Source organism: Chrysoperla carnea, chromosome 3, assembly GCF_905475395.1.
Source record: "Chrysoperla carnea chromosome 3, inChrCarn1.1, whole genome shotgun sequence".
Lineage (NCBI taxonomy): Eukaryota > Metazoa > Arthropoda > Insecta > Neuroptera > Chrysopidae > Chrysoperla > Chrysoperla carnea.
The window spans coordinates 8892810-8908238 of record NC_058339.1 but is presented as its reverse complement, the minus strand read 5'-3'; the positions used below and the strand labels follow the sequence as shown (position 1 = coordinate 8908238).

General features: G+C 30.2%; 1 protein-coding gene across 1 annotated transcript in view; it reads right to left on the bottom strand.

Annotated features, from left to right (window-relative positions):
* Positions 1 to 15429, bottom strand: part of LOC123295835 (TOG array regulator of axonemal microtubules protein 1) — a 55680-nt gene that overhangs the window by 16975 nt on the left and 23276 nt on the right. The window contains exons 8-10 of the mRNA XM_044877297.1: positions 14331 to 14590; positions 12554 to 12751; positions 11039 to 11135 (exon numbers count right to left, since the gene is read on the bottom strand). Of these exons, the coding sequence (XP_044733232.1) occupies positions 11039 to 11135; positions 12554 to 12751; positions 14331 to 14590 (555 nt within the window). The remainder of the gene's footprint in view (positions 1 to 11038; positions 11136 to 12553; positions 12752 to 14330; positions 14591 to 15429) is intronic.

Sequence of the window (15429 nt, the reverse complement as noted above, 5' to 3'; positions counted from 1 at the left end):
TCCCAAGCTATCACGTATGTGCCTAATTCCGAGACCAGGACTCCATATTCTTGAAACCTATTAGACCTAGGTTAATTTTGACTACAAATTTGAAAAGAATGGCCCAAATTTAGTAGGATTACATACTAAGTTTAACAAAATTTCCAAAATTAATGAACAGCGGATGTATTAATAATAACTACAATTTTAATACAATTTTGTTTGTATTACTCTGTATTATTATTTACTTTATTTATTGTAAAATAAAATTTCGATTTTGAAAGTTAATCAGTTCCTCATGCAAAATACTCCAGTATCATTTAGGAGAATAAAGAGTTCCTTAAATATATGTTTTGCTCGGAAACGTTGAGAAAAATCAATACTTTAATTTAATACTCTATCATTTGAATAAATTTAAAAAGTTTATCAATAAAATGTACAGACTCTTTAAGGTAAAATGACACGATTATGGCTACCTCCCCAATTTACTCTTATGTTAAATACTATCAGTATACGAATTTTCACCAAAATTGTTAGAGCCGATCCCGATATATATAAGGCGCAATCTAAATACTTGCCACCGGCGCTATATACCCTCGTTACGGCCCTGCACCCCTGTAGAAGTTTACAAAAAATACTTTTTACTTAAATTTTCTTAAATCAATTAATATTATAAATTTTTCATAAATGGTTCATTTCCACTAAGAAACCGGAGATTTCAACACTTTTTATACACACCTCGTTCAAGTTTAAAATTGATCAAATGTAACATTTTAACAAAAATTAAATTTTTTTTTCATTTTTCCCTTGTATTAACTGTTTTCACTCACTGTTTTTATTATTTGCTATTTCTAAATATACTAAACTTTTAACGTTTATGTTTAAACGTTTGTGAAAAATTAATTCTTTGTACACGCAATTAAAAATAAATTAACAATCATTAATCACTGTCCTAGATAAAAAAAATATATAATCAACATAAAAAAAAACACATGTTTAAAAAAAATTTAATTTACATTTTCTTTCAATTTTCCAACATAATTTGAGAGTTACGCGGTTTTGTCGGATCAAAATATATAACAACTAACACAATTGTAGCAAACATTAAACAAATATATGTAATAATACGAAATAAACGTCGTCGTAAACTGCCAATAATATGCATTTTGATTTTTTCGGAGATTCTTTCACTGAGATCTCTACCTCAAAATGAGTGAATGTTTATTTAAACACTTTGCAGAATCAAATGGTATATAGTATAATGTTACAAAAAGTTAAACAATAATAATTGGATTTGATATTTATATACTACCACTTGTGGTTCGGTTTGGATAGGTTTTTTTTCCCTTAATAATCGATCATTAAATAGAAGAAAATTCTATTTTTTTCTATATAAGTATAGGTATATACTTATGTGTAGATATACCTACACCTATACATAGTCTAAATTATGTATAATACCTAACTTGGTAAATAATTTTACATGGCGTGCCAAAAAATGCTTGTGTTTTATATTCCTTTACAAAATTATTATGGAAAATGTGGTATGAGAAAGTCAACAATTGTCAGTAGCGTACTTTAAAATTGTAGATATTTTAATACCTGATCGCAACCGAACAGTGAAGTATTTAAAAAATAAGTATATTTCATTGATAAGGTAGTGGAACCAAGGATGACCCGATTCCTACGATAGCCCACATACAATGTGTCGCATTTAAGATGAAGACACCCACATATTATCTCATCTTATCATAAGATGAAGGCACCATATCATATAATTCATCTTATCATAAGATGAAGACACCCTCTTATTAAGATGAAGACACCCTCTCTCTAAAATCATTAGAAAAAGTTGCTTTTAATTTTTTATTTATTTTGGTCTACACTCAAAATTATTACAAGTTAATTGAAATATTTGGATAGCTAAAACTATCAATTTGTCCACATTTTTCATTCCATAGCACACTAGTTATAACATTAAAAAAATAAACTTGTAATAACCGATACCGATAAAAAATTATTCTAAGCCATTTTCTTCGATATCTCTAACTGCCTCTGGCGCTAGGCGAAATATTAAGAATCTGCCTTATTTCTCAATTTTTAGTAATCTGATCTATCACGCTCTATGACTGTGAAAAATTTCAAATAGATATTCCTAACGAAATACCTATAAATAACGAAAATTGGAAAATATGAAGGTATATTAATTTTAAAAGGCGATACACTTTATAAAAATAGTAAGTCATTGAATACTAATTCATTTTAGTAGAGTGAAATTACGCCTTGTGTATGGATTAAAAGTTCGAGCAGTGAAACTTTGGGGTTTTTCTTTTCACATCAAAATAAGTATTTTTTGAAATTTTTTACTTTCCCGGAGTGGTGCAACATGTTTAAAAAACAAAATGGCGTCAAAAATGAAATTTTTTTCAGAAATTTTATCATTTTTATTTTATATTCGCAAAAGGAGACATCGGTGCATATCCAAATTTGGTAGGTTTGTAGTCCATGTTAAGAACTACTCCTCATAATTTTTTGGTGGGGTTTCGTCCCTTCCCCTCCCAGTTATACATATATGTATACATACATATGGTAAAACAGTTCATTTGACTGTAACTTGAAAAATATTCGATTGATTTTAATGAAACTAATATCAATAGTAGGTTTTATTACTTACAACTTTCGGTTAAAATTTTAGCGAAATCCGTTAAATAGTTCGGCCAAAATTTCCAATTTAGGGAATTGTTTAAAATGGCTGCCATTTTATGCCATTTTGTCCTACGAGGTTAAATTTTTTTTTAAATTGTAGCATTTTTTATTATCTTTCGATTTTATAATAAGTGGCTTACCCGTAAAATGACTCCTTGATCCATATTTTTGCGAAAAACGGAAAATTTAACACTTTCTGGAAATAATTGTTTGGGGGGTGTATGGACTGGCTTTGGGGGTTTTTTTTTGCTTTGGCATGAGAAAACTATTTTTAAAAGAGGTCTATATGGTTTAAAGCAAAATTTTTAAGTTTTAACCCCCGCGCTGTAAGGGGGAAGGGGTGTATGAAATAAATGTATCTTAAAAGATTTTAAAAAGAGGTCAAAATAGTTTAAAATGCTAAAGTAACCCAAAATTTTAGATGCTTTTATTAATATAGCACTTTTTACAACATCCACCCCTTCCCCTCCCGCTTTCATATTTTTTGCAAATTCAAAATTTTTATGACGTATAAAGGGGTTTTTGGGGTCGCTGATCTCGAACTTTTGGCCCAAATAAGTACACCCCCTAAAAATATTACAATTGTTTTTGATAATCTATTGCAAAATTCGAGATCAGCGACCCCAAAAACCCCTTTATACGTCATAAAAATTTTGAATTTGCAAAAAATATGAAAGCGGGAGGGGAAGGGGTGGATGTTGTAAAAAGTGCTATATTAATAAAAGCATCTAAAATTTTGGGTTACTTTAGCATTTTAAACTATTTTGACCTCTTTTTAAAATCTTTTAAGATACATTTATTTCATACACCCCTTCCCCCTTACAGCGCGGGGGTTAAAACTTAAAAATTTTGCTTTAAACCATATAGACCTCTTTTAAAAATAGTTTTCTCATGCCAAAGCAAAAAAAAACCCCCAAAGCCAGTCCATACACCCCCCTTACCATTATTTCCAGAAAGTGTTAAATTTTCCGTTTTTCGCAAAAATATGGATCAAGGAGTCATTTTACGGGTAAGCCACTTATTATAAAATCGAAAGATAATAAAAAATGCTACAATTTAAAAAAAAATTTAACCTCGTAGGACAAAATGGCATAAAATGGCAGCCATTTTAAACAATTCCTTAAATTGGAAATTTTGGCCGAACTATTAAACGGATTTCGCTAAAATTTTAACCGAAAGTTGTAAGTAATAAAACCTACTATTGATATTAGTTTCATTAAAATCAATCGAATATTTTTCAAGTTATAGTCAAATGAACTGTTTTACCATATGTATGTATACATATATGTATAACTGGGAGGGGAAGGGGCGAAACCCCACCAAAAAATTATGAGGAGTAGTTCTTAACATGGACTACAAACCTACCAAATTTGGATATGCACCGATGTCTCCTTTTGCGAATATAAAATAAAAATGATAAAATTTCTGAAAAAAATTTCATTTTTGACGCCATTTTGTTTTTTAAACATGTTGCACCACTCCGGGAAAGTAAAAAATTTCAAAAAATACTTATTTTGATGTGAAAAGAAAAACCCCAAAGTTTCGCTGCTCGAACTTTTAATCCATATAACAGCCTTTTTTTGCTTAGATTTACTCCAGTATTTCGTATTTCGTGGACATGCATAAAAACTGTCACATGCAAAAAGGCAATCCCACCTATGCAAAAAACGCCGCCAGTTTAACGTTGGATTTTAGTTTTTAATGGCATAATAGCTAAAATAGTTAAAATTCTTTTATTATAAGCAGTACCTTTTCATACCAAAACCTTTGGACATGGAATGAAAGGAAAGTTTCTGTTTTTTATTTGATGATTCTCGATACCTGGTTTTTAAGAAGAACCGGGCCTTTTAAGATTATAAATATTGTATTTAATTGCTCTCCAAGCTATCAAACATGACCATGATCATTTGATTTTCCGAAGGAATTCGGTCAATATTCCTTATTTGTTTAAAAAAAATTAGTTTAAACAATATCCTACCGGATTACCCACCGACAGCCTGCACTTTTACGTTCAAAAGCATGTTTTAAACGGGATTCTGCAAAATTTTCCAAGTGAAAATTAACCGTATCTACATCGTAACTGGAAATATTTGTAAAAAAAAAAGTATCCTTAAACCATATCTGTAGTTTACAGTTAATAATTGGAAAATCTACTGTCTTTTAACCTACATTTAACCTTGTTGTAAAATCCCATAAACTCATACAATATATTACGTTACCTTACCGATGTGTGCGTGACGTCATAAACATAGTCACGTGATCATTGAGGTCACTATTTATCTGATTGAAAATTAATTTTTACTAATGATATTGTGAATGTGAATTTTTTACATTTTTTGCTATAATTTCATATTTTTTGTATGCTATAGTTTTTTTAAAGCGCTAATAATAATCTTAAGGCATTATCGCAACAACAAAAAATTGATGAGAATTTACAGTTCAAAATAAAATTTATAGTAGCAGGTACAAAATAATAATCAATCATTATTATTTTCAAATAACATAATTATTATAATAAAAATGTATTATACTCTAATGATATGTTACTTTTTAAGTTACAAATGTTACTTATTAAGTCAGTTATTGCTTGTGATTGTAATCGTTAGATCTTTTACATTGGCGTATCTAGATGTCCTAAAATGACCCCCCTTACAAAAAAATATAATTTACTAGCTTGATACTCGCCCGCTTCACTGGACTTAAAAGTTAGACACATGTAACTGATATTCCCATATAATCAATACTAAAAAATTTGCACCTAATTTGCGCCCTCGACGGTAAACAGTGATGTTTACGAAAAAATGTTTCATACAAAAGTTGTTAATTTTTTTATGAGGAACATTTTTTACATTTAAACTTATGTTCTATCTCTGACGGTTTATACCCAAGACCCAATTGACTTGTGTTGCTCATTTACGAACTCAACCTTAATTTTTACGCCCTAAGCACGCAATAAAAATTTCAACTTAATATCCCTTTTCATTTTTGAGTTATCGTGTTGATAGACAGACGAACAGACAACCGAAAACGGACTAATTAGGTGATTTTATGAACAGCTGTACCAAAATTTTGTTGGTAGCATCAATATTTTCAAGCGTTACAAACTTGGGACTAAACTTAATATACCTTGATATATTTGGTGTATTGATATAGTGAAGGTACAGAAATTCGTACCCGGTTGAAATTTGGTAGCATTGATTGACAATTTTAACCCAAATTGAGCTGTTTACAATAAACTGTACCTACTCTTAAGTTTGGAAAATCGATTACTAATTCTAAGCAATGAAAATTCGATCTAAGTTATTTCAATACCAATATATCTCAATGTCAATAAAAACGCATTAAACCATTCTAAGTGTTATAACTATAACATATATTCAAGTAATTTCAATACTTTCTCTATAAAACATTTGAAAGTACTTTTAGTGTTATAGAGAGGATTTGCTATACGACCAGTATCGATCGATTATTATACTCTAGGGAGTCTTAGAAGGGGTCAAAAGACAAAAATTAAGTATTTATTTTTAATTTTCATTAGAATCAAAAGTTTTTACGATATTGCATTTAATGTGACGTTTGAATTTGAAACATAGCATAAAGATATGTTATCGCATATTGTATATTCTTGGTTATTTAAATAAATTTAATGAGAAAAATATTTAATTAGTTTGTTGATTAAAACATAGATTGCATTTATATTAAGGTCATTAAAAGTTAAAGGTCAACGTTAATGTAGGTATCTCCAACCAATATAAATCGAAAAAAATTTCTTTCGCTAACTTTCGTCAAGAAAAAAAAACCATTTCCGTAAATAAAAAAGGCGGAGAATATATGATTTAAAATAGTATATTGTGTAGCAACCATAGAGATAATACAATAGAGCTGCAATGTCGCCACCCAAAGGGTTAATTTCAGAAGAGAGAAATCAAATCAGATAGGCGCGTATAGCTGTCTTCGATAAGACAGAGATAGAAATAAGTTCTGTCTCAGTCTGTCAGTTCTATTTCTTTCTCTGCAGGTCTCAAACAAAGTTATATTCTCACGTGGCAACATATCCAAAAAGAAGTATTATAATTGAATTATTTTATATTTAAATTAATAAAAAATTACAATTATATTATTATTTAATCAAATTATTTTTTGACAATACTATGACATATATTGAACACATTGCAACGTTGCCAAGCTGAACATAATCAAATTAAATTTCATACATTTTTACGATAATTTTGGTAAATATCTCAAAAACTATAAACAGGAATGTTTTGTACACGAAGTGTAGATACCAGGAATAATAAACCCAGATTATAGTTCTCTTTTCTGCCACGGGCTTCGGAAGAAATTAGGACGTACCGATGCTTGTACACAATAATAAACCCAGACCATAGTTCTCTTTTCTACCACTGGCTGCGCAAAAATTCAGTACGTACCGATGTTATTATTATCGGTCCCCTAAATTGAGACCATTCGTTCAACATTACGTTCAGACTCCTTGTATCTATACTTCGTGGTTTTGTAAATGGGTACAGTTATTTATAAGTCTTAAATAAATATACTGCATTGTTTTTTGTAAAATTGTCTTTTCTGGGTCTCTAGTTATGAACCTAAACATCGTTATTAACTACTAACATCGTTTTTCACGAAAACCCAGAACAGGAATGACTTCATATTTTAGTTACACTTTCCTTATTATATGAATAATTGACTGTAAATTTTTGAAAAGTTGTTTTCTTCATGACCTTAAACATTTTCAGATTGTGATCGCAGTATTTGCAGAAATTTCATAACTTCTCGTGCTAAATGTGCACGCTTAAATCGTAAACAGTCTCTAAATATTTGTTTAATAATTATTTCTTGAATACGAAATTCACCTTTCAATAATTTTAAATTTTCAATCAATCGTTGATAATTTTTGCCAGGTCTTCGAATATCGGAAATTAATATTCGTATTATTTTTAAATTATGTTCCCAATTAGAATCAATATCTTCCTTTATCGAATTTCTTCTTTGATTAATTTTATTATTATTTACTTTATTGAGGTTATTATCGGAAATCATTCCAAGTGAACAAAGTTTATTTTGAATGTTTTCTAGGGGATATCTTTTATTATCTCTATTATCTTTCGATGATGATGATTCCGGTGTAGAATCATCTAAAGAAATTTCTTTAATGTCTAATTTGTCATTAGTACTTGGTTCATATTTATAATTTTTTGGAATAGGACCTGGTTTCCGTTTCATTGGTAAGTGTTTCATATCCGATTCAGTACTATTTCGTTTAACAGACTTATATGATGCTCCCCCAACTAAATCAATATCAGCTTCATCGACCATCATACGTTTATCAATTTTAAATGGATTACCAAACATATGACGTCGTACGGGCGTTGCTTCAATTTCCCGTAATGGTAACGTCATACGTTTTAAATATTCTTGATAATTACCCATTTCACTGATTCGTAAACTATGAACAGTATCATCATCATTCAATTTAATCCGATTCAAAGATTGTAAAAAATTTGTTCGCATTCGGGTTCCTTGCTCGAGTAATTGAGAACGTTTTGTTGTATACGGATTACGAAAGCTTTTTACATTAATATTCGATTCGATTGCAGGTAACGCTACAACATATCCTCCAAATTCGTTTATTTCGTCGTGCATTGCCGTAAAACAACCTTGATGGTAATCAGGATGGGTTAATAAATTAGAGTCGTTTAGAGCACGACGTGGTAGCACACGAACACAAGGTATTTCCCCGGTCTGTTGTTTATGTGAGATTTCATTACATAAACGATCAAATTCAAATTTTGCTTGATTCCTAATTTTTTTCAAATAATTCAAAACGGTTACACTTAACGTTGTATCGTATGATTCGGGAATTAATGAAGTGATCAATGTGCTTGGAAAACCCATTCGGGTAAGAGCACGTCGTAATGGTCCTGCATAATATGATGGCATTTGTCCTAAATAATTACGAAACTTTTGATTCCATTCTGATGTCGCTTTAAAACGTAACTCAATAATTTCAGCCAATAACGGTAACAAAATTGGATAATTATAGGGCATTACAATCAAATTCACGCATTTTAAATTTGTGCTCCCTTTTAAGTATCCAAACGGATGACAGACGTCAGAATTTTTATAACTATTTGCGACAAATACTTGCCAACAAGTTGTGGATTGTTTTCGATTTAAAATAAATTGTGTCAAGGGACACGATTCTAATTCATACTTATCGAAGGGTAAAGTTTCAATTACCATCGGTTCTTGATCGATACATTTGAATCGAACATTTGGATGTGCATATCTTGGTGGTAAAATCGATAAATTCACATCCGGCCAAAATGATTCTGGTATTGGCCAAAAACCAACAGCAAAACCTTTTTGTGCTGATCGTGGGACAAATATCATTTTACGACATGATTTTAAATCTTCGGATGTGGATTCTTCACTATTTGGATCGGAAATTAATCTTTCGAAATTTATAACAACACCACTCTGGACTTTTTGGACTAAATTATCAATACTTTGCATTAGAGCTAAATGTGACGTAATGGAATATGAACGACCTCCAGTTACGTCACACATTGCATGAATAGGTGAATTATCATTTGGAACTTGACCGATATCTCGTTCACAAGTTAGTGTTCCAGATAATCGTAAAATTAAAGCATATAAACGTTGATCCCATCGAAAGGGTTCACGAGTAAGTTCTGCACCAGGTATTAAATTATGCATTGGTAAATTAAATTCACCGTCATTCATCGTACCACCGTCAGTAATTAAAATAATCACAGATGGTTCTAAGTAAAATGGGCATCGACCTTGACCATATGTATCAATTCCCGTTTGCATGCGATTTAAATTCAATACATCGAATGTATTCTTTAAAGCAGTTCCAATTGTGGTCAATTCTAGACATTTTAAATTCTTTAATTCATTCTTAAAAGTATTTAAATTCTCTTTAAATCCGGATTTAATATTATTCGGGGGTTCTTCGAAAGTTAACAGCATGTAACGGTCTCCTCTGCTTTCTGGAATTCTTTGACGAACCTTAATGAATGTCTCAACAGCGTTTTTAGCAGCATCTAATATTGATGCTCGGCCATATAAATAAGCTCTTTGATGCATAGACGCTGAGGTATCTACTAAAAATACAATTATCGTCATTTTAGGATAAAAAAGTCACGTGCTCCCCAAAGTCACGACCAGATACTTTTAGGATACTCCTGCTTAACTTTCAACCTAACATAATAAAAAATGAAAAAATAAACCTGATTTTTAAATGCATTCCGTGTTATAAATTTAAAAAATGGGGAAATTATTTTGACATTACCTTATTATTAATTCATAAAGTTCAAAATTCAATTACAAAAGTTCTTAAAAAATAATTTAATTTTTTATTATCGATGACAGCGCAAAATCAATATATACTCAACGTTGACTTTTTCAATCGGTAATACAGTATTAGTATTTTCTTCAAAAAGAAGCGGTAGATTTAAATTAATTAATATGAAACAATGAAAATTGAAGGTAATTACTTTGAATATATAAAATTAATTTACATTTTAAAGTAATAATAATAATTATGTAGAATCTTTTTTCTACTTAAAACTTTCATACGTCATAAAACGGACTTACTTTTTATCCGTCCCTCCTCCAAGAATTTTTGTGGTTTTTTTTTCAGGGAAAATTGTAGAAAATTTTATCAAGGATACATGTACGAACACCAGGACAATTTAAAATAAAAGGCTTGATTTTTTGAGAAGTTGAACTAAGTCTAAATAAATTCTGAAAATTTTAGGGAGGGGGTTGCTCGATTATTTAAATAAATAAATGACTTCAAAAGTATATGCATTTTTATACATGCATATATGTAATATGCAAGGTATATTAAGTTTAGTCCCAAGTTTGCAACGCTTAAAAATATTGATGCTATGAACAAAATTTTGGTATAGATGTTTATAAAATCACCTAATTAGTCCATTTTCGGTTGTCTGTCCATCTGTCCGTCTGTCTGCCAACACGATAACTCAAAAACGAAAAGAGATATAAAGCTGAAATTTTTACAGCGCATTCAGGATGTAAAAAGTGAGGTCGAATTCGTAGTGAGCAACATAGGTCAATTGGGTTTTGACCTATGCTCTAACAAATTTTTCTCGTGTAGGCTACTTATGCTTCAGTGTTTGATACAAAAAACTAGAATAAGAATATGAAATTGAATGAGCTATGATGTAGTTGATCTCGATTCAACTATTTTTCTAGGATCTGTCTGAAATTTTCGGAAAATTTAAAGGTTTCTAAAATGTGATTTTTTATGGCAAGTGTATAAATTTTATTTGTTATTATTTACCTTATAGCCAGTAGTACGTGGTCGATTTTGGTATTTATCATTATTGTTTGTTGCTATGGCAGTTGGTTCTTCCCAAGGATTTGCATATCTTTCATTACTGTAACAAAGAGTTTTGAAATTAATTAATATTCAAAAATTAACTTTTTAAGTTTATTCAAATGATAGAGTATCAAATTAAAGTATTGATTTCTCTCTACGTTTCCGAGCAAACATATTTTTAAGGAACTCATTACTCTCCTAAATGATACTGGAGTATTTTGCATAATGAACTGATTAACTTTCAAAATCGAAATTTTCTTGATAATAAATAAAGTAAATGATATAGAATAATACAAACAAAATTGTATTAAGATTGTAGAAAAAGTACCATTTTGGAAATTTTGATAAACCAAGTATGTAATCCGACTAAATTTGGAGCATACTTTTCATATTTGTAGTCAAAATTAACCTAGCTGTAACAGTTTTCAAGAATATGGAGTCCTGGCCCCGGAATAAGGCACATAAGCGAGAGCTAGCAAAAAACTAACATCACAGCTGAAAAGAATGACCCAAAATTAGTGGGTTTTAAAAAAAATTCCAATCAGATCGGATTAAATTTGCCTGTGTTATCAAAAAAATTGAATTTTTGAACTTTATGACGTCATCATAATCCAAAAAATTTAATTTTGCTCTATCACATCCAAATTTTAGCCAATTTTGATAAATCAAGTATGTAATTCTACTAAATTTGAGCCATACTTTTCAAATTTGTAGTCAAAATTAACCTAGCTGTGGCAGTTTTAAAGAACATGGAGTCCTGGTGCCGGAATAAGGCACATAAGCGATAGCTAGCAAAAAACTAACATCACAGCTGAAAAGAATGACCTAAAATTAGTGGGTTTCAAAAAAAATTCCAATCAGATCGGATCAAATTTGCCTTTGTTATCAAAAAAATTGAATTTTTGAACTTTATGACGTCATCAGAATCCAAAAAAGTTAATTTTGCTCTATCATATCCAAATTTTAGCCAATTTTGATAAATCAAGTATGTAATTCTACTAAATTTGAGCCATACTTTTCATATTAGTAGTCAAAATTAACCTAGCTGTGACAGTTTTCAAGAATATGGAGTCCTGGTCCCGGAATAAGGCACATAAGCGATAGGACAAAAAACGATTTCAAAATTTCAACTTTAGGAGCTTCACAATGACTTGGTACTAAGGCAAGTTTAGCTAAATCAACTTATTTTGAGTTGTAACTGGTAGAGCGTATGGACCTTTTAAGGATTCCCTGTATATGTAGTATCAGCGCTTGCCAAGTATAGACGTTAAACTTTTTTCTTGAAGATTGTGTTCTTATTTTCCAAAATTTCAGTTAATTTAATCGAAACTTAATTCCCATAAAAACTAATAATGTCTTTTAGCACCCGTTATGTATTTTTTCTAAAAGTATATTTGATACCGTTCAGTTCTTACAGTCGCCTCTTAAACTAGAAACATTTCAAGGACAACATTACTAATAATATTAGCCATGTACCTAGTATGAAAAAAAATTGGTTCAGCTGAATGTAATCTACTCCTATAAATAGCATTTGCTTTCATTTTCGCTGAACTTGGTGACATAGATCCACTTCCAGCATATATCCAGTCGACGTCTGCACCCGTTGCGTCTGTTAGCGGTGCATATGTAACAATGAAATTTTCATCGGCTGCTGGTAATTGTTTACGTGATAGCCTAAAAAAAATGACAATAGTTATAAATTTATGATTTTTCATGTATTCCAAGTTTTTAAGATAAAAGAACTTTTTTGAGTTCACTGAATCTCAAATGAATTTTAAGTCAAAAAATATGAAAACCCAAGAAGGTATCATACAGGGCGGACCATTTTAATCTACTATGGCTCGTTTTACAGTCATAGTCCATTTCAAAAATATCTTAAACAAAAGTTGCAGAGTTTGATGGGGGACATCATGTTTAGATATCTGATTGGGACTAATTGTCCCGGCTGTTTTAATAGTCAACTTAGATCCTAAAAGGTAATTGATAGAATAACACTTTAAATTCGAAGTTGTTCCTCATAAAGAAATTACATTTTTTCGAAAATCGTTAGCTTTCGGAGGAAATGCGACTTAAAAATATATCATTATGCATTTGATCAAAAGAAAAGACTGTAACTACAAAAGGTGCTGTAGTCAAAAATAGTTGTCAAAGGCAAGAGAGAAATTTTAGTTTCAAAGTCCTTGAAACTAGACTTTGATCTTAAAATTAATTAATTAATTAACACAGACAATAACCTTTATTGTCTTTGTCAACTCGGGTTTATTTAACGATTAGGCTAATAGTTGTCGAGAAATCTTCAGAAATCAATCCAAGATATCGTTTATCTCGGAAACTACTCTCCCAATAATCAAATGAGCTCGATTTTTGTAATTTTTGGGTCAAAATTGGCCTAAAAGTCATGTTTCATCGGATTCCGAAGACAAAAAATGTTTTTCGATTTTCTCGATTTTATCAATCGAGAAAAATTTTTTGTTTCGGAATTTGATAAAACTCAGTTTATTAGGTAAATTTGACCCACAATAAACAAAAATCGGGTTTATTTAACGATTAGGCTCACAGTTTTCGAGAAATCTTCAGAAATCAATCTAAGATATCGTTTATCTCGGAAACTACTTTCCCAATCAATAAATGAACCCGATTTTTGTAATTTTTGGGTCAAAATTACCCTTAAAACCATGTTTCATCGGATTCCGAAGACAAAAAATGTTTTTCGATTTTTTCAAAGGGGTACTACCCCTTAAAAAAATTCCAAAAATTCGAGAAAATTTGTTTCTTTTGGAATTTGATAAAACTCAGTTTATAAGGTTAATTTGACCCATTAAAAACAAAAATCGGGTTTATTTAACGATTAGGCTAATAGTTTTCGAGAAATCTTCAGAAATCAATCCAAGATATCGTTTATCTCGGAAACTACTCTCCCAATATTCAAATAAACCCGATTTTTGTAATTTTTGGGTCAAAATTACCATGTTTCATCGGATTCCGAAGACAAAAAATATTTTTCGATTTTCTCGATTTTTTTCAATGTAAGCGTATTTATATAAAGAACTTTTACAATTTTCTAATTGAAAGCGATCATCTAATATTTGTCAGTTATGTATCAGAGTGAGGTTTTAATTGAACCTAGAAAAATCGAATTTGATGCCGATATAAGATGATTAACATTTTCTTTTTGAAGCATTTTCCATGATTAAATTTATTTATCGGGTTATCAAGCTAATGTCAACTTAAAAAAGCATCCTGTATAATATACCTAGCTCGTATAGCTTCTAAAACTTCATCTTTTGTTTTATATTCAATATTATTGAATGTTGTTTGAATTGCATCCACAACCAATCCAACGGATCCAATTTGTCCCAATAATGCAAGTAGTTCAAGTGATGCATGCCGTACACGACGTTTCCTGTCAATTACACTAACACCACATCGGGATGCTAATGATGCCACATTAAATTCTGTACTAGGAAATTTTAATACTGTATATATAACAATTTGCAATGCATTTTCTTTGACCTAAAAATGAAAATAAATATTATTTAATGTGTGATGTTTGTTATTATTATTATGAATCAAAGTATAAACTTAATATTGTACAGAGTGTAACAGACTTAAATATTTTTTTTAGTAACACAGCCAAATTTGATCCGATCTTATTGGAATTTTTTTTCGAATCCACTAATTTTGGGTCAATCTTTTCAGCTATTATGTCAATTTTTAGCTAGCTATTACTTATGTGCTTAATTCCGGTACCAGGACTTCACATCCTTGAAACCTATTTGCGCTAGGTTAATTTTGATCACAAATTTGAAAAGTATGACCCAAATTTAATAGGATTACATACTTGGTTTATCAAAATTTGGATGTGATAGAGCAAAATTAAATTTTTTGGATTCTGATGACGTCATCAAGTTAAAAAATTCGATTTTTTGAGAACACAGGCAAATTTGATCCGATCTTATTGGAATTTTTTTTGAAACTCACAAATTTTGGGTCAATCTTTTCAGCTATTATGTCAATTTTTCGCTAGCTATCACTTATGTGCTTAATTGCGGTACCAGGACTCCACATTCTTGAAACCTATTTGAGCTAGGTTAATTTTGATCACAAATTTGAAAAGTATGACCCAAATTTAATAGGATTACATACATGGTTTATCAAAATTGGATAAAATTTAGATGTGATAGAGCAAAATTAAATTTTTTGGATTCTAATGATGTCATTATTGTTGTTATTTATTTATTTATCTTGTTAAAAAACTGTATGCTTTAGAATTACTGTAGCACCCTGTATATGTCATTAATTCAACCTCAATTATTATATTTGTATGTTATTACTACGTACATACTTTATGT